The sequence below is a fragment of the Megachile rotundata genome, chromosome 7 (assembly GCF_050947335.1).
Source record: "Megachile rotundata isolate GNS110a chromosome 7, iyMegRotu1, whole genome shotgun sequence".
Lineage (NCBI taxonomy): Eukaryota > Metazoa > Arthropoda > Insecta > Hymenoptera > Megachilidae > Megachile > Megachile rotundata.
The window spans coordinates 4,654,698-4,679,718 of NC_134989.1; the positions used below are offsets into that span (position 1 = coordinate 4,654,698).

Here is a 25,021-nt window from a genome sequence, read left to right on the forward strand (position 1 = left end):
TTCATGCAAAATTTTTTTTTCGAGAAAATTAATTTCTAAATTATACAATGTACTCAATATTGATTTTCTATTAAGATATATTTGTATATATTTTCATTTTATTGGATATATATATTTTAGATGAAACATATGCACAAAATTTATATACATATATGCATATTAGATGTATGAGTAGTGCTCCCTTTAAAGTTTTATTTAAACATAAATTTAATTGTAAGTTAATATGTGTACACATATGTCACATGATACTTTTTGCTTTAAAATCATTGATTTTATAAGGCATCAAAATTGCTCAATTACAAACCACAACGAATGTGATATAATAATTAATTTGTAACTTAATATCATAATTAAAAACTGATTATTTTCTTTACTTAAATTGTTTCGTTTACCAAACATGCAGGTATGAAATACAATATACTACAAGAGTACAAAAGTATAATCACTCAAATAATCAATTAACTATCAGTCAATTTTATCAACTTAATAAAATAGTTTGTAAACATGTTTGTATACCATAATGTATTATTACCAAACTACAAATATTTTTGTTGAATATGAAGACCTAGGGTGTACATAAAAGATATACTCATTAGAGGTTAACAAGTAAAGCGTGTTAAGAAGTTAATTAAACGGATCTTACCAATATCATCGTAGGGTCTCTTACAAATGTAGGAGTGACCTTTAGAAGAGGTGGCACAATCTTCTGTGTCCCAAAAGAAGTAATCAGCAACGCAAATTGAATCTGGCCTTTCGTGACACGGAAATTTGCGCTTCATTACCAAGCAAAGAGGACGAGAACCCACGAACGGTGGAATCTTCTTATCTTCCGTCCATCCTGGCCACCATTTCGTAAATCTAAGTGCATTAAATTTCGTCAATGAAAGAGTGCTATGAAGTTTCAATCAAATAACGAGGTAAGTTTTAATAAAAACGGGTGAAATATCGTTAAAAGACAAATACAAAATATTGATGTACTTATATCAATTCTACACGTCAATTAAGTAATATTCAATGTGAATAATTTTATTAAATTATACAATATTCTCTTAAATTATGCAATAGTCAAATACTTATTTACTGAAGAATGAGTATGGATCACATTGTTAATATAGAAATTGAAAATTTATGATATAGTCATGAATGTATTCATTTTCGTTACACGTATTAGCGTGTTAATATAAATCTCATTACAATTATATGTATAAGTATCTATAACATAATAAAATTTGCGCAGTACATGTAAACTCTACTATTATAAGGAATAAAAATAAAAATAAAAAAACAACAATAAAAATACAACAAAAATGTAAAGTATAAAAAAAATAAGCATAATACATTAAAAACGAAATGTGTCAAATAAAATAGAAGGCAAAATAAATTAAAGTAAATATAAATAAAATAAAGGAAAAAAATGAAATATAACCTGACAGAGAAGGACATCGTAAAAAAAGGACATACACATATTTGTATGAAATACTGCAATGCGATTATAATATAAAAGATAATGTTCGAAATGATAGCGAGTGAAATCTCACTTGAATTTAGCGCGCGAGGAGTCTTCCCATACCCAGAGGGTGCGATTGAATGTTGTAAAACCGACGCCGGAAGTCATAATCGCGCCAACTTCCGGATGCATTTGCACCAACCACTCGGAGATGAAATCGTTTTCCGCTTGGCTGGTGATGTCGATAAGCCGTGACTGTCTATGCTCGCAGTAATCCAATGCTTCGGCGTGATTTAATCCGCTATCAGGATCAGCTAGGTGATAACATTGTCCTTCATATGGTAATTCGTCCTTACGACAATGTGCCACACGATTTAACGCGCATCTCACGCCTATCGCATCTCTCTCTACTCGACATTCTTGTTCATGTGTGAATCTGATAAGCACAGAAAAGAATTTATTAATCATTAGCTATTAACCATAATACAAATATAATTATTTAATTCATTTGATTTTCATTTTCGAAATTTCAGGTATATATTTCAAATCCTAAGTATCTAGTTATTTTCATTAGTTACTGTTTTAGGATAACTATTGTAGTCCAAAAATCACTAAATTCATATATTCTTAGATTCTCATAGCTTCCGAACCACTATATGTATTTCTGGATTCCAAGATTATATCATTCGTATATTATTAGATTTTTAGATTTCTAGAATGATGGATTCCTAGATTCCTAGATTCCTAGATTCCTAGATTCCTAGATTCCTAGATGCCTAAATATCTTGATCTTCATGCCTAAATATCCTCTACATTCCTAGATCTGTTGATTCTTCGATTTTCAAATTCCTAAATAATTGGATCTCTAGATACTATAAATTCCTAGTATTCCTAAATCCTCATATTCTTGAATCGCCATATCTGCAAACTACTATATCCTGAAATCCCTATACTCTCAAATTTTGTAAATTTTGTAAATCTTCACATCACTAAATCCCAGTATTCCTAAATCTCTATATACATATATATATAATACATATACATATGTACTATTACTATGTACTATATGTACTATGTAGAATTACGGATAGTGATCTCCAAATCCCTATACCTCCAAGTCCCTATGTTTACAATTTCCTATATCCCCAAACCCCTTATGTATCTTCATATCCCTAGATCCACATTTCTTATTAACTTGAAATAACTAAAGATGTATGATATCATCTGATTTGTCACTGTTTGCCCGATAGCTGATCTAATTTCGCTTTAATAAACATCAAGCTGCAAGTCACATTCAGAAGCTCCAAAACATAATTATCTTCGTACGATAACTGCAGTTTAAACAAATGATTACAAACACGATAAGACATCGTAAAATATGAATAATTATTTTGAAACTAAGAATCACAAACGATATATCTGCCGCGTGGAGAATTTACATTGTGATTCATATTGTACAACGTAAACGATAAGTTCAAGATGTATTTGATTAAATCGGCAGTTAAATTTCTTGGAAGATATTTCATGCAAGCTTTGTTGATATTTCTCAGAATGTAGCTCGTAACGCAATCGATGATATATGGCATGTTTATTTTGAATTTCGTTAACGTCACTAGAATTTTTATTGATCTGTCAAATGAACTAATTGTGACTCATCGTGGTATCTGCACGATCGTGGTTCATGATCACGGAGACTTACTTGCACGATTGAAACTTGGCCTCGTCGCCTTGACACGAGACGGTGTTCGCCGCGATCCATGTTGGAATACCATTTCGATTGTTCCTTCCTTGCCAAGCCATTTCAGCACCTCTGTTAACAACAGAAAAGATTTTTGTTATGTACAAGATTAATTATTATATGTAAATTCGATTTAATTTTTCGTTACATGACTTCTTCAATTTTTAACAATAATACTTTTAAGAAATAAGTTTATTTTATTTTATTTAAGTAAAACATAATTTATTATTTTGCTTAAGTGCAAATTTTAGTAATATTTTAAAGAATTAGTTCATTGAGCAACTACACATTTTCACTTATTGACCTGTTCTAAATACTGCTAATAAAAGAATAACGATAAACAAATATTTTCTAATAAGCAAGATTTATTTAAAAAAATATGATATAATATTGCAATTTCAATTCTAAGAAGATGCAGTAATTAATAGAATTTTAAAAATTGGAATTTTAAATATTATAATTATGGAATATAAAAAATTTTCGACAATATTTTTAATCGTGAAATTTATACATTAATGTTTGATAGACTACTATTTCAATTTTATGATATAACATATTTACCATAAAATGCAACGAAGTCGTGATAGCAATTATCTATGATCAATACTATTGTGATATATTATGAATATAGTAATGTATTTGTTATTAATTTTTATTCTGTTTGGTCCTAACGTTGATGGCTATTTGTATAATTTTTTGAAATATCAATGAAAATGTAGAAGATATTAAAATACCTGGTGTAGCCGAGTTGTTTGCATAGAACATGTGCTTCTTTTAAAGTCCATCTATTTCTAGAATCGCAAACAATTCCCCAACCAGGGTTCGTTCCTTGAACTTCTACGTAGCCATCGTGAGGACCAGAACCACCCCTAAGCCGTACCACCTAATGCAATATTAAACAAAAGAACGTACTGCGATTAAACTGCTGTATTTCAAACAAAGAAACTAAATAGGACATTGAATTGAATTAGTTAAAAATATGTTATTAAATTTATTTTCCTATTTCTTGTTTTTAATTTTATATTGTTACACAATTTGAAAAAGTATACAACTAGTACCATCTAGCGGTGGGGAAATAAATTGTCAGGAAAATAAAAAATTTAGTTTCGTTTGTTAATGAAAAGAGAACATTTTAACTCGACACTTTCATGTCTATAGTAAATGTTTACCGCACTTTGTAACTGAAGAATTTTTTAATGAACTAACATGCATATTTGCACGTGATTCGTATGCCATGACGTATACGTACGTGTCATCTGATGCGAATATATTATCCATATTATAACTAATCATACTATATTTGGCAGAATTTTATTTGAATAAAGGTATCACAATCCTATTTGAACATTACAAACAAAAATTTAAAAAGTTACACTGTAATTTAAAAGTTTATGTACTTTTTTGCAATATAGAATATTAAATTTTGTTCTACTGCAATATGATGTAATTAATTAAATAATGCTCTATTTTCAAGATCATTGTGTTTTATAAGCGTTAAACTATTCATAAATGAAATTCGCTTAATTTTTGAAATATTTCAAAAATATGTAAATGTCCTTTTATTGATTTTTAATGAAACTTCTATTTTTTAAGTATAAATTTTACAATCCTCACCTGACCAGAAATTGGTGTTGGTATAGAAACTTTTTTTGAATGATCCAATGGTTCGACTGGTGGTATATAGTATGTCGGAAATGGTGGTTCCTCTGAAAAATAACATTTAATTCATTCATGTATTTATAATCGATAACGGAGTAAAACTCTTTTCTAAAATCGAAACGTTTGCAATACATTCAAATTATCTCGATGTACATACTATACTATGATGTTATGCATGCATCATTTTAACTAATTCTATAATACTTACAATAAATAATAATAAACATAAACTGAGTTCAATAAAAAATAGTTATTGATAGAAGAATACTAATAAATAGGAAATATGTTATTGCAGTTTTGTAATCTTTTAAAACCCAGTGTTAATAAATCGTTCCAGAAACACTTCATGCCAAATGCCAATCAATTATGCAAAATTTTAATAATAAAATACTTACCTGCTCGACGTGTTTTACATAAACGACAAAAACCGCATACTTATAATAGTAATTAATATAATTAACATTACCACTGATAGAGTTCGTGTTGATTAGCATACGTTTGCAAATTCGAAAATTTATAAATTTTTACATTTCTATATTTACAATTTTAAATTGAAAAATTTAAAAATAGAAATATTTGTAATTTTGTAAACTTGTAAATTTAATAATTTGAAAGTTTCTACATTTTTGATGCAGAATTTCTACGTCTATTACATAGAAATGTTCGTATTTCTAAAAATAAAAAAATACGAGAATTTCTAAATTTCAAAATTCCCAAATTTGTAAATTTCGCATTTAAGTAAACATTTTCAAGGATGTGAAATTGTAATTTGAAAATTTCTTAAACGTAAAAATTTGAAAATTCGAAAATTTCTAAATTTTGAAACTAAATAACTTGACAATTTCTAAATTTCTAAGGACGTTATATCGTTAATTTGAAAATTTCGCAGACACAAAAATACGAAAATTTCAAACTCTGAACGTTTCTAAACACGTAGGTATACAAACTTAGCAGTTTCTCAACTTCCTGAATGTTTAAATTTGCAAATTCGGAAGCGATACTGCTAATAAACTTACCTTCTTCAAACGGAGCTGCCTCAATATTAAAAAGATCTACATCAGTCGTCTTCTTGTTGATTTTCATGATCACAGACGACTGAGTAGTCGTTTCGCTCTTATTATCGAAAACCAATATCGGCTTCCAGATTTCTTTATCAGTCAGCACATCTACATCCAGATCCAAATTAGATTCTGGAACTTCTGGAGTCTCCGTCATCGATTCATCCCCTTCAATGGACACAGTGGGAACATTTGGATCCATCGTTGAAAATATTTTCTTTCCAGCTCTATCCAAATTTCGCAGCACCTTTTTTGGTGGAACTACATCCTCCATATTCGTTTGAGTCGAATTTTGACGACTTTTTGTTTCATTAAACGATTTCATATTCTTCGTTGGAACTTTAGGGTATTTATTCGATAATACTGAATTTTGCTCATTTGGTAAAGGTGTTGGTGTTAAGGGTTGCTCAAGAGGTTTGAAAGTGGTATTTACTTTTGGTTGATTAATATTAGGTGCGGTAACGTTTACAAACTCTGAAGAACGATTTACAGGCTCGTAAGGCGGGGGCTGAAGTTCAACTGAGGGTGCAGTTGGAAATCGCCAACCAATTGGATAGTTTAAATTTGGATTTGAAGGTTTGTATACTGGTGGATGCAGATTTATGGATGGTTGATAAAGGGGTGGTTGCAAATGTACGGGTGGATGCAAACTCGGAGGTGGCTGCAAGCTTAAGGGTGGCACATATCGATAGAAAATATCGACTCTTGAAAAATCTGAGGAGGGTGGAAAAATTAGTGATTGATTGAGCGGTGGATACGGTGGAGGTTGGAGAGCTGATGATGGTACGGCTACACGGTGATAATTTGCACCTGTTAAATTAATTATTATCAATTATTAAATATTCTTCATAGACAAATTACAAATTTTTTGAAATATCAATAATTGAATAATTTAAAAAATAGAAAGGTGATTTGAATTCACCGTAATTTGAAAGCCTTAATACTTCTACAGAAAGAAATAATACATATCTATCTTGAACAATAAATATATAAAAATTCAAGACAAAAAGTCTCTGCCACTAATTTAAAATTTTTTGCAATTAATTATTAAACTGCTCCATCAAAAATTTATGAATTCTTATAGGCAGAAAATGTTTCTTTTAATAGTAAATTGCAATGACAAAAATTAGTAATTGATTAGAAATAAATATTACCAGAACCAGTCAAATCTCCAGAACCAGAAGACACATTCATCGAATAATATTTAGGCTTCCGATAACCAGGGTTATAAATGGAGATATTTTTATTCCGTAATAAATTATGTTGGTACCATGTGTTATTAGGTGTATAATAAGGTGGTTGAAGGACCACTGGTATCTGACCGATACCAGTTGATTGAGAGTCGATATAAATGTTCTGATCGTTTTTACGAGACCCGTTTACAGAAGGGAGATCGTTTGGTCTGTAAGTTCTCGCTTTCGAGTGACCTTGATTGATTTCGATTTCTTTCGTAATAAAATGGCCCCTTGTACCATTTACATCCACGTATATGTTACTTGGGTATAGAGGCTTCGATGAGTTATATGTGGCATTTTTAACACCTGCAAAAGGAATTTATAATTTAATCTAATACACAAAGAATTTCTAATAGAATATGAACATAAGAGGATAGATTATTGATCTTAACCTAACTTATCTTAACGTAGTACCTTCAGAATGAATTTTTAATAAAATATAAACATAAGAGAGTATATTATTGACTCTAAACTAACCTATCCTAACTTGGTATCTGCGAAAAGAGTTCAGGAAAGAATGTACATATAAAAATATATCTCTTCTTGCATTGCATTGCAAATACCTTTCATAAAATTATATATCATATATTGTAAAATTGTTGTATTTTGTCGAACATACATATATTGCAAATTTCATAATAAATAAGATTATCTATTTATAAAAATATTCATCACTTTTTTACATATAATTAGAGTTATAACTGTTAATTTTAATTAATTACAATTTTTAATTGTGTCTTCCAAAAATGTTGTAAGCTTGAATTATATAACTTTTGTTTTAAATAAATATGAAGAATAGAATATATTTACTGATTATTTTCTTACTATTATTATTTGTGTCGAATTGAGAATATATTTCTTCTAAAACTGAACAAATACAATGAAAGGTTAAATAAATTAATATTTAAATTATTATTTCAATATAATATTTAGATACTTTAGGACACGAAGTAATATAAAAATTGAAATTGTAATTTAACAATCTCATTACATGCGTGCACTTTGATTCTATCACTCAATGGAGTTAATTTATTTATGTAATATGTATTAATAAAAAATATTGATATATAAATATTATTCAACAGTATATAATATTAAATAATATGGTTGTGTAAATATAGCTTGTAATTAAATATCTGTCCATAATGTTTATGAATATCATTAAAAAATAATGTGATTGTTATGAACAGTGTCATGAAATACATCAAATTTAAATACCTGGTCGATATTGTCCTCTAACATACTCGAAAATATTCGGTGTCGAAGGCCATAGATCTAACTTTGTGTCCACTTTTCTGTCACCATTACTTTCATTGAATTTCCTGTCTTGGTTAGCAACACCTACAAAAGAACAAACTATTACTGATATCCATGGCTTATTATATTCATCATTAGTCTAAATCCCATAACTTTATGAAAACCATGAGGACAATACCTCTACACCCAACAGGACAATGTTATATTAAAAATAATTGTATTACCTTTTTGTAAGTAACTAATTATAAAATTAGCTACGGAGTTGTCGCAGTATATCGCCCCCCTTGGACCAGAATGAGTATCAGCTTTTTCTTAGAGTTGCAAGGTTAATTGTTTTATTAATCAATTGTACTTACGGTTGTCAGGAAGGTTTTCCTTCTCTAAGTATTACAGGTACTTGTTCATTCCAAACTAAAATTTGTCTTGAAGTCTTTTGTTAATTCACGATGCAACAAATTTCAGAAGCAATAATATTGATGCAATATCTCAAAAATTACGCAAAATACTTTGAATCAACCCAACATGCTTTGCATAAGTAAATTGAAAAGAAAATTAGAAAATAGGAAGAAGAGAAGATAAAATTTAATACAAAATGCAATGCTGAAAATATTCTCTTATGAAAATATCGTTAAGACACAGGTAAAGTATAATTTAAAGTACATTCAAAATATTGAATTTGAAAAATAAAAGTGTGAAATTTTATCATTACAATGCTTAGAAACAAAATATTACACTTTACTTTAAAGTATGTTGTTATATTAAAACAGTTTTGTTTTACAACTGTTAATATTCTGCAATATAAATTATTTGAATTCATAAATAAAGAAAAAAATGTTTAGTTGCACACATATATACCCTTTGTTAATAAAGTTCATTGGAAGCGTTAATTCATTTCCCATGTACCATTCTATCATTCTATACATATACATATATGTATAGCAGTATAAATATTGAATTTACATATACAATAGTAGTGATGGGTAATTGTAGAACTGATGAGTAGTCAATATTTCAATTTGAAATTTGAAAATTTGAAATTTATAAGTTACTAAATTTGAAAATTAGGCATTTAGGAATTTGGCAAATTAAAAATGTGGAAATTTGAGGATTTAGAAATATAGAAATATAATAATTAAAAATTTTGAAAATTTAAATTTCCACATTTCTATTTCCTTGTATCTCGAATTTTCGAATTTTCATGTTACTAAATTACCACATTACCTAATGATTAAAACAGCAAATTATCAAATTTCCAGATTACAAAATTACCAAATCAGCAAGCTTTAAGATTACCAAATTTTCAAATTACCGAGTTACCAAATTACTAAATTGCAAAATTACCAAATTTCCAAATTTCCAAATTTCCAAATTTCCATATTTCCATATTTCCATATTTCCAAATTTCCAAATTTCCAAATTTCCTAATTTCCAAATTTCCAAGTTTCCAAATTACGAAATTCTAAGGTTCAAAAATTGCCAACTTCCAAAATTCTTAATTTCTCAAAATTAATGTCAAACTAAAAATTAGATATATCCCTATATCCCTAAATTTTCCAATTCAGAAATTTAAATGAGGAAGAAGATTTATCTGCCTGTCTAGATAACTCATCATTGCGCACACTTCACATACTATTACCTACAAGTTCTTCAACAAATCCTTGATCTACCCATCACCTTTCTACACAAACCCACAAAAAGAACAAAATAAAAAGTCACCTTGATCCCACTGTCGATTCGGTGAAGGCTGTGTAGGTTGTCCTGGACCCATCTGACTCTGGACCCATCTACCAGGCTGCATTCTACTTCCCGTCGAATTGGGCTGCATCCACGTTTTATTCCACCTATTCAAATTCACATCAGAGTCTCTATCCGCAGATATCTGGTAATCACTATCCACATAGATGTTCTGTCCAGGTGGAATCACTGGATTAGAACCAGATTGCGAGAATCCAGGGTTCGTCCTTCCATATTCCTGTCTATTAGGTGTGAAATCTCCACCGATTCTTCTATTTGCAGGTAAATTACCTGGAGTATTCGGCGAATAATCACCTTTAATGTCAAAAGGTAGCTGCGGATTTTGCTGATCATCTTTGGGCCCCTCTTCGAAAGGAACCTGTGGAGCTTGTTGATCATCTTTGGGTCCCTCTCCGAAAGGAACCTGTGGAGTTTGCTGATCACTTTCTCCGGATCCATCTTGGTAATAAGGTCTACGATGATGATGATCGTGGTGATACACCGAATCCCAGCTTCCCTGCGAATGACCTCCAACTCCTTGACTCGGTTCTTGAGAAAATGGAGGAGAAGGTTGCTGAGTTTCGGTGTCCCTATTTGAATCGTACGTTGGTCCGTGATGGTGATGATGTTCGTGATTGTGATGATGACCGTTGTAATTTGGACTCTGATCACTGGTTCCATGATTGTGGTGCCACTGCGTGTGTGGATGATTCGCAGCTGATGTTTGATCCCAGCTATCGTGGTCGTGGTATGAATGATGACGATGATCATATCGTGTGCTGCTATCACTGTTTCCGTGATGGGGATGATGATGATGATGATTGTGAGAATAAGGTGGTGTAGCAGTGGTCCAGGTAGATGGTTTCCAGCTTGGTTTCCAGGTAGGTCTTAATGAATCCCAATCTGTTCCCGCAGGTTTTGCCGTTGTCCAGGTGTCAGTGAGCCACGCTGGCCTCTGGGTTGCCCTCACTGATACCCAATCTGTATCTGGACGGGCTGTTGTCATGGGATGAGTTGGGCGTCCTGGTGATGGAACTCCTGTATGCTGCCAGGAACTGGAGTCTGGACTGTGAGATGACCAAGGTGTAATTGTTGTTGCTTTATCTGTGAAAAATAGTACTTGTATATATTGCTAATTCATAGTGTACGAAAAATGTTTTAAGTCAGATTGAGAATTTGAACAATTGGAATTTATGAATTTGTGAATCTAAATTTTAGAACTTTTGAGGTCTAAAATTTGAAAATTTTATAATGAGTAGGGCTGAAAATTCCTAAATTTGAAAATATAAAATTCCTAAACTTAGAAATTGGACATATAAGAGTTTGAAAATTTAATATTTCTAAATTTAAAAATTTGACATTTTAATATTTGAAAATTTCTAGGTTTAAAACTTTAACGTTTCTAGATTTAAAAATTGAATATTTCTAAATTATAAAAATTTCTCATTCTTAGATTTGAAAATTTAAGACATAAAAATTTGAAAATTTGACATCTTTCAGATATTAAAATTTAGTATCCAACTGCTTGAAGTTTGTAAATTTAAAACTTGAATATATAAATGTTTCAAATCATGAAAATTAAAAATTTCTAAGTTTCCAACTTTCAGAAATAATAATTTTATAATATGTTAAAATACACTAATTTAAAGTATTAGTTAATTAATTACTTTCACTGCATCCAGGTACATTATAGGGCCAATCACAAACGGATATTGAAGGATTGAATGCCGTCCCAGGACCACAATCCATGATATAAGTGATTCCATTCGCACATTGAAGGAATTTCTTGCAAGTTTCCGGATGTGGTAACAGTCCAGTATAATACTCAGGACATTCTATCTTCTTTACTGGCTGCTCTTCATTGTATCTCGGTTTTTTATAACCATAATCTTCGTATTCAGGAGGGTAAAATGGCGTCGTAGTTTCTTCTTTGGGTTTCAATGCATCTGATAAGAAACAACATTATTTTTTAGTATTTATTGTACAAAATCTCTCTAAAGCCAACGCCACCCTTACATTTTGGAATCGACTTTAAATATTGAAAAATATTTCAGACAAAAATTATCGAGATGTTTTCAGAACGCCTATGCTTATTTTTTGTGCAAGTCATTCCCTAAATACGAAGCTTCAAAATTGACACATAATTAGCTATATCTGATTATGGGTGCAATCTGCACGTGATACAGCTTTGATAATATGAATGCTGATGACATATCAACTTTGAAGCTTCATATCTTAGGAAAAGAGTGGCACTAAAAAACAAACATAGGTGGTGTTTCGAGAGCTATAAGAACATGCAGTAAAAAATGAAGGTCTCTATTTAAGAAACTGCAGATGCGTCACCGTCAAATGACCATCTAAGGTCAAATTTCATATTTAAAACCGTTTCTGAAATACAAGGGTAGGATCGGACTTTAGAGAAACCCCGTATACTGTATTGTTTTGTTACATGTTTAAACTTGATTACCTTCGCAACCTTTCACATTGTATGGCCAATCACAAACACTGATAGCAGGATTAAACACTGTACCAGGAGCACAATCCCTGATAAATGTTCCACCGTGTGCACATTGCAAAAATTTTGTGCAATCTGCAGGATGCGCTAGCATTCCTGTCAAATGAAGTGGACATCGTGGTTCCTGAGATTCAAATTTAATATTACTATAAAATATCTTCCGTTCATATTACAAATACTTGCACCTGTCATAATTATTAACTAGTCGTAAATTATTTTTTAACGTAAAATGAATTCTTTATTGTTTTAACGAAAAATGAATAACGAAAAAGTTATGTATGTTAAGCATAATTAGCATTAACGTAGTGTACTTTATTTCCAAGAACAAAATTTATTTAACGACTAATTTTTAATTTAATTTTTCTATGTCAATTATTGTTTAAATAAATTTTTAATAAAAAAAGAAAGTAAACAAAAGTAGTTATTTAAACTAACTGGTATTCGTCCATATCCCAGATGACCCTGATTATCGGCAGTTGACAATGGTTCTTGTTTTCCCGATGATTCCAAATAATCAGCCGATGGAAAATCCGCTACTTCTCCTCCGTAACATTTGACTTTATGCGGAAAATCGCATTCCAAAGTTTCCGGGTTGAAATGTGTACCAGGAGCGCAGGGTTGAACGAAAGCTCTGCCTTTCCAACAATTAACGAAGAATTTACAGTCTGGAGGATACACGAACTGTCCAGTCGAATCGGAATCTGGACACTGGACGCCCATTTTCGGATCGTACCGAGCAACCGTGGATTTTTGTTGGGAAGAGAAAAGAATTTCCTCTTTTCGAGGTTTCTGAAATATTAAACAGTAAATACTGGAGTATTAACACGGATTTTTAAATAAGATTGGAAATATTAGATACGTAGTTTATTCATATATTGAAAATAAAAGATATTTTATAGATAAAGTTTATGAAGAGGCATTTTAAACTTTTTCCTGCCATTTTTCCTCTAAATTCTGACATTTTCAATCCTTAAGTTTGTAAATTCTCAAATGTTAAAATATCCAAATTTTGAAATTTTAAAAATCTCAGATCCCCAAATTCTAAAATTTCTACATTTCTACATTTCTACATTTCTACATTTCTACATTTCTACATTTCCAAATTTCCACATTCGCAAATTCCAATTTTTCCAAATTCCCAATTTCCAAAATTTCCAAAGTTACCAAATGTCAAAATTCTCTAAATTTTCAAATTTCTGGGCCTTCAAGTACTTATGTTATGTCAAATTACTAAATTTCTAAATTCTTCTAACTTCGAAATCTCATTTTCCAAATACTCAAATATTCAAATTTTCATATTTCTAAAAAGTACCATAATCTTCTAGTTCCTAAAGTAAACAAAAAAATTAATTAATAAATGTTACCGTGCTATCTGGCGGAATTCCCTCATAAAATTCCTGATCATCCTTCATTTTTGACTGCGAGTCCTTCCCCATGGAATTTTCTTGTTTGTTCCATCTTTCATTCTGCTTTTGTGAACTACTCGATCCTGGTCGAACCCTTTGATTCTCTTGCTGCTCGAATTGACTGTATTCCAACGAATAATCTCGATTTTGTTCAAAATTCGTTGGAATTTGTTGATCTTCAGGGATCTCCGTCCTCTGTTCAATTTCACTTCCACGATTTTTTCTCCAGGGGGTCCAGTTTTTCGTTCCAGTCTCCACAATGTACGGTTTTCTTGGAGCCGGCTCCTCTGAGTCGATCCGCCATTTTGGAGAACGCGACAGATCGCGTTCTTCGCTGGAATCGACGTCATCTTTGTCTGAAGAATACCATGGAAGTACTGGTTCTCGTCGTTTTGGTGGTTTTGTTGTTAGTTCTCTAGGATCGTAGATCTACGTGCAAATAGATAGAAGCATAAATATTTAATATTGTAAGGAAGTAAATATTAAATGTATTGAGTAGTGAATATATGTTGTCATGAGGTTGTTATGTTTTTAGATCAATTTAGTTTGCTTTAGATTGAGGTTATTGAATTTTGCGTGACTTTATGTAGATTTATTTGATTTTATATAATTTTGTTTTATTTTATTTAGTTATGATCGACTTTATTTGATTTTTTACGGTTTTATTTAGTTTTGTTCGAACTTATTTAATTCTGTGTGATTTTATGTAGTTTTGCTTAATTTTATGTAACTTTGTTCGATTTTATTTAATTTTGTTTTGTTTTATTTCACTTTATTCGATTTTATTTTGATTTTATTTTGACTTATAGTTTGATTTAATTTAATAACAAGGAATTTGTTACAACTGCACTCGAATGTAACGATTATACGAATCAAGTATGTCCTAACTATACTAGTTGTAATTAAGATAATAGTATACACATCCCAAATATACTATAAAGTTCATGCATTGTATAAACATAATTAAATAAATTTGATTATTTCTTGTGAACACGATATCAAATATCTTATATGAACGCGTAATTACGAATACTAAACAAACATTGACACTACAAACAGCGTTACGCAAAATCAAACAACATTGCATAACATAACACATTACGCGTATATTTTACTCTAATTTATTCTACATTACCAAATTGATATCACTATTTTAAAACTAAGTTATCACTGAAAACCACAATTAGAAACCTTCCACATTACTCAATTTTTATGTATTGCAACGTGCACATTCCACGTTCGTTCATCTTATCAATTGTTATCTCATTAATACATATTAATTAGATTTTTCTTTCCGACTGTACCACTAAATCATAACAACAGATTGCTGAAATTCTTAGATTGTATTGCTATAAATTTTATGTTGTTTTACAAAAATGCTTTTCCAATTTAACCTTCTATTATTATATTTTGAAACAACACAAATCATTCGAAATCTCAAATTTCTGCCTTTGTATTTTCACAAATTACTATGTCATTTTCCAGTATATAATATAAAATAAATACCGAACAAATTTATTTATTTACTCATTGCATTGTATTGCAAATATGCAACATGAAATAATACACTATATAACTCTTTTATTGCATCAAACATAAACACCATATTTTACTATTTTATGAATACATATTTTACTAGTATAGGAATTATCGAAACATTCATTACATTTTTTAATATATAACTTCTGGTTTCACAATTATATTTTACGATGTTATTCGCTTTTCTTCAAACAAGCTTGTTATAAAAAGAATTATTTATTCTTTTAATTTGAAGAAGTCACATAACGAATATTCAAACGTCACAAAAGTAGTCCACAATTTTACTCCAAAAATTCACTTTTCACAGCAAACAAAACTTCAAGCTTTCATTATTTCAAAAAAATCATCTCGAAAACTAAAGACACTCAACTACCAATAAAAAATCACAAAAAATATAAAAATATCACATGGAGCTTAAACAATTGACCCAGAAACAATGTTGACCCAGAAATCGTATAAATAATTCAGAGTCCAAAATTCGGGGCACAGATTTCGGGGTTGAAATGATAGAACCATCAATTCGTGAAGAGACAAAAGGAGCAGCAAAGAAGCACATACCGCGTGAGTAAAACCGACAGCGACACAAAGAAGAGCAAGAACGACGAAGAAACGATCGCGTCGCGACATCATCCTCGACGCCTCGACGATACTGCAAGCATCACGACGCACTGGTCGCGTTTTCCCTGTAAACCGAAGTTCGATCGCAATCGGCTCGTCGTTGCTCAGAAACAACAGATAGCTGGTCTTCTAGAAGCAAAACATGCATCGGTTCGAGGAAAGGAAAGGGTTATCACCCGTGAAGGTCGAGGGTCAAGTAGAAAGATTATAGTGGTGCAAAGAAGAGCTGAGGAAAATCGTCGCTGAAACTAGAGCGACAAAGATGAAACAATTGTTCAGTGTCGCCCTCAGAACCGAACAAATGGGGCACTTGCTTTGGGACTTCAGTTTAGGAAGCACTGCAATTTACCTTTTAAATTTCTTAATTTTCGAACTCAGAAATTTAGAAATTTTTAGTTTAAATTCTGAATCTTTTAGAGTTTTTAATTTTTGCACTTGTTGAGTTTTATAACCTTCAAGTTTTTATAATTATGAATTTATTAAGTAATTTTAATAATTATTTTAAACTTAAGAATTTAGAAATTTTCAATTAATTCTCAAATTTTTAGATTCTTAAATTTTTACATTTCTTGATTTGCAGGAACTTCAAGTTTTCATATTTTTAAAATTAATTAGTATTAGTTTTGTCAGATTTACAGCTCATATTTTTCACATTTTGAGAGTTATAAAACATTCGAGTTATTATATTTTTAAATTTAAAAGAGATATTTTAAACTGAGATATTTTGAAATTTTCAGATTTTAAATTAAAATTTCCAATATAGAAATTTTTCAATTTACCAGCTTTAAAATTTCCAAACATATTAACTTTCACATTTTCAGAATCACAAACTTGTAAAATCAGAAATTTTCAAAGTCACTAATTCTTAAAACCAAGAATTATCGAATCCTCAAGTTTTCAAATATAAAATTAGAAATTTAAACATTTTCAATATTATAGACTTTTAAAATCATAAGGTTCCAAATTTTTAAAATCACAAACTCCTAAAATTAGATATTTTCATGTTTCCAAAATCGTAAAATGATAAATTTCTTCATTTCCAACGTCACAATAGAAATTTACAGTTTTCCAGAATCACAAATAATTCAACTGAAAATATTGTATTAAAAACACTCAACTCTACAAACTTACAGATTAGAAAACATTCAAATCTTCAAGTTTACACTTATTTTCGCACGGTATAGCATCCCGATATTGCCAATTGCTACAGCCCCATTCATAGTACAACTAAGCATATAAATTTGCGATACAACAAGAATCAAAATCTCTCTCAAAAAAAATCAAACAAATATAACATTCTTATTAACACCCATTACTAACTTAATTCAGCATTCAACCGGGTCGTAAATAAATATCAATCTTTCCCCAGGTCCCGCCGACTTCAGGGTCGTCCCTGTACTTGTTGAAAGAATTCGATCGCGTTTGCGGTTGAAAGACAGAGATACAATCGTGCTTTATCAACACAACAATCGAGCCTGTGCACACAGAACTGTTTGCCAATTGACTACCGAGAGGATAAATTGGCCCTCGTTGACAACAATCAGAGACTCTGGGGCTGATAAAGAGGCCGACTATGCGGCTGCAAACATCGCGCTGAAACGGGAGAGAAAAAAAAAGATGAAAGACAAATACGCATGAGTGCTTTACTCGTTGAGCGGTTTTATTCTGGATAGGCTACATTTCCGTGAAGTGGGTGCACAGGTGCTGAGTAATGGGCAGACGAGCTGAGGCTGGATCACGGAAAGCTGTGCTTCTTTAGTGAACCATAATCGCAGTTGATGTTCCCTCGTGTTCGATGAGTACAGGTGCCGGTAGATGGGTCGAACACGTAGGTGTATTGGCAGTTTGTAAGATTGCATACACCTTTGTGACATAATAGATATTTAGAACAGTCCTCCGGGTATGGCCGCACCTCGAACTCCTTGCCCTCCTGTGAAAAGAATCATAGTGATTGCACGGATATACATATGGGGCTGGTACGATTCATAATATTGTGAAAAATGTCCCAATATTTATGCATCATCGGAATTTAATATCTTTTTTCTAATGTGTGATTTGTTGCACGACAAATTGATTAGTTTAAATAAATAAAATTTGCAGTATCGTTAAGAAGAGTACACGTTTATGATAACAAAAAGTAAGGAATAGGTTAATTTACTTGTATATAAATATACGGAGTAGCATTTGTTAAAATATTATAGTGTACGAATATTTATGAGTCACTGTACATTGCAGTAACTATTTGAGTGCAGTAACTCTTCGGGGGTTAAAAACTGCCTCATCTTTTACTTAATTTTTTATGCATACTGGGATACATTATAATCCACCTTGAAAATGCCATTGTAGAACATGTTGTTTTTATATTAAATAATTGAAGCGAAAGCTTATTTATATTTTTATATGTTAATTAAAGTTCTGTACAACTTGAGTATTTTGTTTGGGTGGGGTAGAAATGAGAGTTAAGTAATTTGAATTAATATATTTATCAAGTCGCTACGATTATGTGTATGTAGGGTGAAATTTGATATATTAATTAGACTCTCATTTTATTGATACTACTTGTATTGCTGATTAATTTCATTTGTAAAGTTATATGTTGACGTATTTGAAGGAATGAGAATTTGGGAAGTTGAGAATTGGAGAATCTTTGAAATTTAGGAAGCTGGATTTTTAGTTACGTGAAAATTTAAAAAATTATGGAAAATTATGTAAATCTAAGAATTTATGAATTCGAAAATTTTAGAATTTTACTAACAAAATTTGGAAATTATAGAATCCAAAGATTTCTGAAACAAACAATAGTATAATAATATAATGTATACATAATATAATATAAAAAAAATAATAGTAATATAAATAAAATATTATGTTCATTGAAGATATAAGAACTACATTTTTTAAATAGAGTTAGGAAAATAAAATGGACAAATTTTTTCGATCAATGCGTATTATTGATTGGTATTTCCTAACTTGATGGTTAGGAAAAGGGATTCCCACAATTTCCTAAAGACATTTGCTATCTTATCTTATACTTTCACAACATTTCATTATTTCTGTTGACTATAATTCCAAACCATTAATACAAGCATTTGTAATTAGATAATTTGTCAATAACCAATTCCGTAATAAAACTGCACTTCAATACACTACTAAATAAAATTTGTTACAAATCTTCTTGTAACTATTACACATACTTATTAAAGTTTCAATAATAACATACAAACTTCTAAAGAAATTGCTTTTCATTTTTAGAAAATATAACATTTTAAAAATTATTGACAATAAATATTTCCAAAAAATAACAAATAGCTAACTCGTTTCAATAATCTTAAATCATTTCCAACAATATCCTACTACTACAATATTTACAATACTTATTTATTATAAAAACAAATGCATCTGTTAAAAATGTATCCAAATTTCTGAAATCATCAAATGGTTAACACCAAAATGAATTTTGTTTATACTTACCACTTTGACCCTCTTAGCAGCGGAAACTAGCAAACAGCAACATATTACACCGAAGAAAATGAACGACCGAGTTTTCATTCTCTTGCATACAAAGAAATAGCTTCGTTCGTGATATTTTTATCGTACACTATAGTAATCAAATAATCGCGCTTCGAATCGTCAGCGTAGAAGCCACGCTTCGATGAATGAACAGACAAAACGATTTATCAAATTCTTTTTAATGTAACGCAGCCGATTATCTATCTGACACCCGGCCAAAGGTCGTCCCTGGACTGTTGCAGTATAGTTTTTGCGAGCAGTAACCAGCGTGCATAAACCATCAAACGTCGTTCGGTTGATGTGTAGGGCCACTCTAAGCTAAATTAGCAATTGTCAACGATCATCATGGGAACAACAATGGTGCAGTCTATCAAAAGTACTTACTATTGCTTACCAATGATCTCGCTCAATCATTGCAAACTTCGAACTCATCGGAATAACATTATTTAATCAAAAGACATATCAAACTTGGGATTGTCATTTTAAATTTATACAGCTTTTATGTTTGATATTGACATTTAACACTGTACAAATAGATAAATAACAGCTTAACTTTTATTCAATTGAAAATAGTTTTGATAAATAACATAAGTGTCCGGTTCATAGTTTTCTTCGTAATACCGATCCAATTTGCACTACAAGAAGTATTTTCGTGGGATATTTATCCACGATTCATACAATTTTCGCGGTTTTGCAGAGGGTAGTCACAGGTTCCAATGTTTGGATTAAACTCTGTTCCCGCGCCGCAACTTAGTACGAAACAACCACTGTTGTCACAGTGCTGATATTTTGTGCAGTCGCCTGGATAAGGAAGAACCTCTCCCTGAAAATTATAAAATTATATAAACATGTATTTTAATCTTATCAGTTAATCATATTGACTTAAATTTAAATCTTAAATTAATCTAAGTATTTAAATAATGCATTTCTAACTTTACAGATTTCCAATTTTATGAACTATCAAATTTCTATATTCCTAAGTTTTTACATTCCCAAATTATTAATTTTCCAGAAACCTAAATTTCTAAATTCTCAAACCTTCTATCTTTAAATTTTCAAATTTTAAAAGTTTACAAGTCTAAAATTTCAAACGTGTTGTTATATTTTTAAAACATACACAGTTAAATACCCAAAGAAAATAAGTATAATACTCTCATTACATTTCCACAAACACTGATAAAAAAATTGATTAAAAATTCATATAAAGATGTCAATGTAACAAAATTCTACTAACAAAAGTTCTAAAACAAAAATCTAAAATATCACATGTCTCTGAATATTCATAAGATTTACAAATGCCACATAAATGTACTTTTATTTATCCTCCACTGCAGCTTATAAAATTTTGAAGCTAAATAAAATTTGACGCGAAGATAATATTTTTAACTCAAAATGATGATTTACTAAATAAAAATACATACGTGTGTTACACAGAAGAAGAAACCGATGCAAATAATCGCGCACAACAAAATTGTGGAGAACTTCATACTGGCCATGGTTTCCTCTGCAAATCCGTTCCTCAGATCTTCTTTGCTAATGAAATGAATTTGATGTATATTGCATGTTCGGCGCAATAAATAAGAACGTGATTTAATCTGCTATCTGAAAATAGGAATTTTTGGGTGACTTCATCCTGTTTTTATCATTGACGTCTTGTGCAAGGTGACATTTTTTACGACCTTAGTATCGCGGAACGATCAAGATCAAAGGTGCAGGCAGCACTATGTTCATTCTAGGAAGAAGATCTTAAAATAAAACCAAAAGATTTAACACATTGTAAATCAAGTTGCTTCCTGTATTGATGACTTTTCATACAATATGAACGATCGCTCTTTGTTATCTGCATTATAAATTGAATATAATAGACACAAATTATTGCTTTCATTTTAATTTATTTTAATTTTAGAACAACTTTGTCTTTTAATTTTTTGTACAATTCTGAATATGGATGTGGGTACTCAGATTGTGTTTTAGGTATTCTTCCTAGTCTGCGGATCTTTGGAGATAACAGCAAAAGAGATTGCAACAGTGTACAGTAATTATTTGTGGTCCAGTACAAAGCCAAACTCTGAAACATTAGAATAATTATAATATAGGAAATGCATAAATTATTTCAAATTTTTCATAATGTATGTTTAACTTACTGATGGCATATATGCCATAATATATACAAAGAAAATAATAACTGCTCTCAAAAAGTATGTCATATACTTTGTAAATTTCGATTCATTTTTTACTCTGAATAACAACTGATTTATCTGTAACAAACATATTATTTTAATATAGGAATATTCATAATATTTTGCTTTGATTAGCTTAATTGAATATGATTACATGATTATGTATTATTACCAAATCTTGTATCAACATAAAGAAAAGTATTATTTATTACTTTTATATTCTATTTTGTGACAACTATTATACTATATGTATATTACAATAACGTGGCCAGTTTCAAATAAAATATTGCTTTTTACATTTTACCAATCAAATACCTGATTAAACATGGTGTATCTTATAGTGATCATTTATTATACCATCATCTAATTAAATAGATTAGTTAAACAACGAATAAAAATTTTCACATAATCAATGACAGAGGTATTCATTTTTTGTGGGGAAATTAAATATTTTTATACGTACTTCTATAACAGTTAATCCAGATAGCCCAAAAAGTATAGGTAGCACAAAACAAGGATCTGTCACTGTAAGATCTTTTATCCATCCAAAACCACCAGTTGTAAATTGAAGATAGGTTTGATAGGCAGCTAATTAATATATTTTATAAATTTAATACAGTACTGGTACCAATTCAAACAAATTAAATAAAAGAAATATTTTATTTACCATTATTCCTGTAAGGTAACATGTAACACATGTTTGATAATGCAACGGAGAGACTAATCCATATGGGTGCTTGAAGCATTATTATTGCAGCACTCTTTAATGGATGACAATTATGTATTTGATACAATTGTGTTCGTTCTTCAGCTAACTGTTACAAAAAAGTAGATATTTGAATTGGATATTTCAGAACTTTGATCGATAAAGATTATTTTAGTTAATTATCAAGCTTGAATTGGCGTACTTAATGTACAAAATATACATACAGCACGTCTAACGGCAGCATTTGCATATGATGCAGTCCATCCAGATGTTGCCATACCCATTCGTGCTTCCATTTGTAATTTTTTTGCAGTTTCATTTAATTCAGATTGTATATTTTGTATCCTAGCTCTAACTTGATGCTGAAATAATAAGCAATTGTGAAATAATAGTCCATGTTGAGTATATTACGATGTTGGGATAAAATAAATTTAGTATAACAGCAATACTCACATCATGTATAGTTAATGGTAAATTTATAAATACTCTCAGTATAATTGTTGTAAGAATAATAGTTGCCCACCATGGTAAGCCTGTTTCAGATTGCAATATCTTTAAGGCCTGTGTAAGATATTCTACAGGTAAACTTTCAGAAAAAAATTGCCATACACCATTACTATATACTGCAGTCTGATTTAAAATTTCAGGTGATGAACTTGAATATTGTCTAATGTTATTTACAGTAAAACGCTGATTCACAGGAATTGTACTGCTTAATACTGGAGTAGCATTACATAAAAGTGGTCCTTTAAAGATATTAGTATGCATTTGTTGATGTGCAGAAATGTTTTGCCTTTTGGGAACATTTCGCTCATTTGAAGAATACACCAACGCTGTATTTTTCAAAAATACAGTTTCTTGAACATTTCGAAACGAGACATTGTTACAATGATGAAAATATTTAATAAGAATTCCATTATTGTGTGTGATATTTATTACAGTTTTTTGAAACATTCGCGTAATCATTCTGATATAACAGAAATATTAATATAGCACTTGCAAATGGAACGTTTTTATTCAATGTGTTTATATGCATTTATATATATTTATAACTGTAGTAGAATAGGTTAGTTCTCACGTAACCTCAATTTAATGGAGAAATGTTCCATTTCTTTTATACACTGATTCGTAAAATATTAAAAGAAAACAACACATTTTATAAACAAATAACAACGTTTGAAATTTGTTTGATCCCTATTATTAACAATACAATAAAAGTGACACAGTTTTAATAAATTAATGTTATAAACTTTGTATTTGGAAAGTACAGCTATAGGGAAGTAATATAGCGATTTAACAGGTATAAAAAATACAAAGGCCATAATTTGTTTGAAGCTAATTAATTTTAGTCATTGAAAACATTCTGGAAATTAAATTCATACATATATTTTAAAATTTATATTTTCGCGCACATGTCCAGGAACAGAACAACTGTCGCAATCTAACGCTCGCACTCGGAATTACTGAAACAAAAAAAAATGCATGTTCTCACAGAAAAAGGAATTCTAACGTTCTGTTAAATATTCTTAACATTAATCATTTATTCATAAATATTAACATATAAACATTTTTTTGTATTAACATGATTGTACATCTTTTATTTTGGACACCGTATAATGAATGCAATGTGTGAGCATGATTCTATATCGATTTTATACATCGATTGAATATCGATGCGTTTCTTTTTGGAGCGAGCGCAAATATAGTAACCGTTTCAGTTAGTTGTGAGGACTGTTGTTATAAATAATTATTTATTCATTATTGTGATTTCGTCAATAATTGATGTATTTTGAAAATTATTAAATCCTAGCATTATTTTATAGTTCTATCTCTTTATTTTTCGTTTGCCTCTTACAAATGGAATTCTTCTTGGCCAACGAAGTAAAATTGAAAAGTTTGACGTATTATGAAGCGCCATCTAGTGGTAGAAGATGAGAACTAATTAAATTGCAGTTTCAAAAGTGTGTAGTTCACCCTGTTCGCCGGAGAGATGGCGCCATTTGTTTCATTTTTGTAAAAATTTAATTAATATTGATTTTATTGATTAATATGCTATATATTTATTAATATTGATTTTATGCTGTTTGCAAAATATCTCGTGGCCCAAAGTATTATGTTTTCAGAACAATTCGCACACTATGCTGTATCTCATCGATAATGTAGGGAATGACATAAGAATGGCGAAAAATTTTCTTTCGAGTCGCTGAAAAGCATTCCCACAGATATCTTATTTTGCAAAAAAGAGCTTATTTGTAAAATTAGGTCGATATCGGAGCATGACAGATTTCCAAAATTTCGCCCGTTTTGCTCATAGAAACCAAATTTAAGTGAGCAACAGAAGTTACTGTTTGCACTATCTATGTTTCAAGAAGTTAGCCATGATGACCATGATAACATTTAATTAACAAGTTAACCATGA

The 25,021-nt window shown here is 30.3% G+C and overlaps 3 protein-coding genes across 16 annotated transcripts in view; all 3 read right to left on the bottom strand.

The window, feature by feature from the left end:
* LOC100879380 (uncharacterized) overlaps window positions 1-16,324 on the bottom strand; it is a 44,768-nt gene extending 28,444 nt beyond the window's left edge. For 5 of the 13 annotated variants that reach the window (XM_076533661.1, XM_076533660.1, XM_012289188.2 and 2 more), the window contains exons 1-15: window positions 16,147-16,320; window positions 14,008-14,478; window positions 13,079-13,432; window positions 12,596-12,767; window positions 11,796-12,074; window positions 10,111-11,232; window positions 8,619-8,705; window positions 8,356-8,478; window positions 7,057-7,443; window positions 5,861-6,712; window positions 4,800-4,891; window positions 3,920-4,068; window positions 3,147-3,257; window positions 1,539-1,883; window positions 644-858 (exon numbers count right to left, since the gene is read on the bottom strand). In XM_076533661.1, the coding sequence (XP_076389776.1) occupies window positions 644-858; window positions 1,539-1,883; window positions 3,147-3,257; window positions 3,920-4,068; window positions 4,800-4,891; window positions 5,861-6,712; window positions 7,057-7,443; window positions 8,356-8,478; window positions 8,619-8,705; window positions 10,111-11,232; window positions 11,796-12,074; window positions 12,596-12,767; window positions 13,079-13,432; window positions 14,008-14,478; window positions 16,147-16,218 (4,831 nt within the window). In that variant the 5' untranslated portion in view covers window positions 16,219-16,320. Of the gene's footprint in view, window positions 1-643; window positions 859-1,538; window positions 1,884-3,146; window positions 3,258-3,919; window positions 4,069-4,799; window positions 4,892-5,860; window positions 6,713-7,056; window positions 7,444-8,355; window positions 8,479-8,618; window positions 8,706-10,110; window positions 11,233-11,795; window positions 12,075-12,595; window positions 12,768-13,078; window positions 13,433-14,007; window positions 14,479-16,146 lie in introns of all 13 variants that reach the window. The other 8 variants (XR_013038756.1, XM_076533657.1, XM_012289184.2 and 5 more) reach the window with 5 other exon arrangements.
* A 3,860-nt stretch (window positions 16,325-20,184) lies between these two features.
* On the bottom strand, window positions 20,185-21,303 carry LOC143264813 (uncharacterized). The gene is made up of 2 exons (XM_076533682.1): window positions 21,138-21,303; window positions 20,185-20,539 (listed from the first exon to the last, which is right to left on the bottom strand). Exons 1-2 carry the CDS (start codon window positions 21,210-21,212, stop codon window positions 20,378-20,380), a joined length of 237 nt encoding a protein of 78 aa, XP_076389797.1. The 5' UTR covers window positions 21,213-21,303; the 3' UTR covers window positions 20,185-20,377.
* Window positions 21,304-21,588: 285 nt separating this feature from the next.
* LOC100879712 (cytochrome c oxidase assembly protein COX18, mitochondrial) lies at window positions 21,589-23,788 on the bottom strand. Of its 2 annotated transcripts, XM_003704959.3 has the most exons (6): window positions 23,056-23,772; window positions 22,827-22,964; window positions 22,564-22,711; window positions 22,360-22,484; window positions 21,861-21,974; window positions 21,589-21,784 (listed from the first exon to the last, which is right to left on the bottom strand). In XM_003704959.3, exons 1-6 carry the CDS (start codon window positions 23,566-23,568, stop codon window positions 21,608-21,610), a joined length of 1,215 nt encoding a protein of 404 aa, XP_003705007.3. In that variant the 5' UTR covers window positions 23,569-23,772; the 3' UTR covers window positions 21,589-21,607. The 2 variants fall into 2 exon arrangements, with proteins under 2 accessions (XP_003705007.3, XP_076389793.1); XM_076533678.1 differs by lacking the exon at window positions 21,861-21,974 and having other exon boundaries at window positions 23,056-23,788.
* Between the last annotated feature and the right edge of the window lie 1,233 nt (window positions 23,789-25,021).

Excerpts from the sequence above, each read along its gene's own strand:
- LOC143264813 (XM_076533682.1), bottom strand. The coding sequence starts at position 21,212 with ATGGCCAGTATGAAGTTCTCCACAATTTTGTTGTGCGCGATTATTTGC. Across the intron at positions 20,540-21,137 it reads TCTTCTTCTGTGTAACACAC|GGAGAGGTTCTTCCTTATCC; the intron begins GTATGTATTTTT and ends TATAATTTTCAG.
- LOC100879712 (XM_003704959.3), bottom strand. The coding sequence starts at position 23,568 with ATGATTACGCGAATGTTTCAAAAAACTGTAATAAATATCACACACAAT. Across the intron at positions 22,965-23,055 it reads TACCATTAACTATACATGAT|CATCAAGTTAGAGCTAGGAT; the intron begins GTGAGTATTGCT and ends TTATTATTTCAG. Across the intron at positions 22,712-22,826 it reads ATGCTGCCGTTAGACGTGCT|TTAGCTGAAGAACGAACACA; the intron begins GTATGTATATTT and ends TTTTTGTAACAG.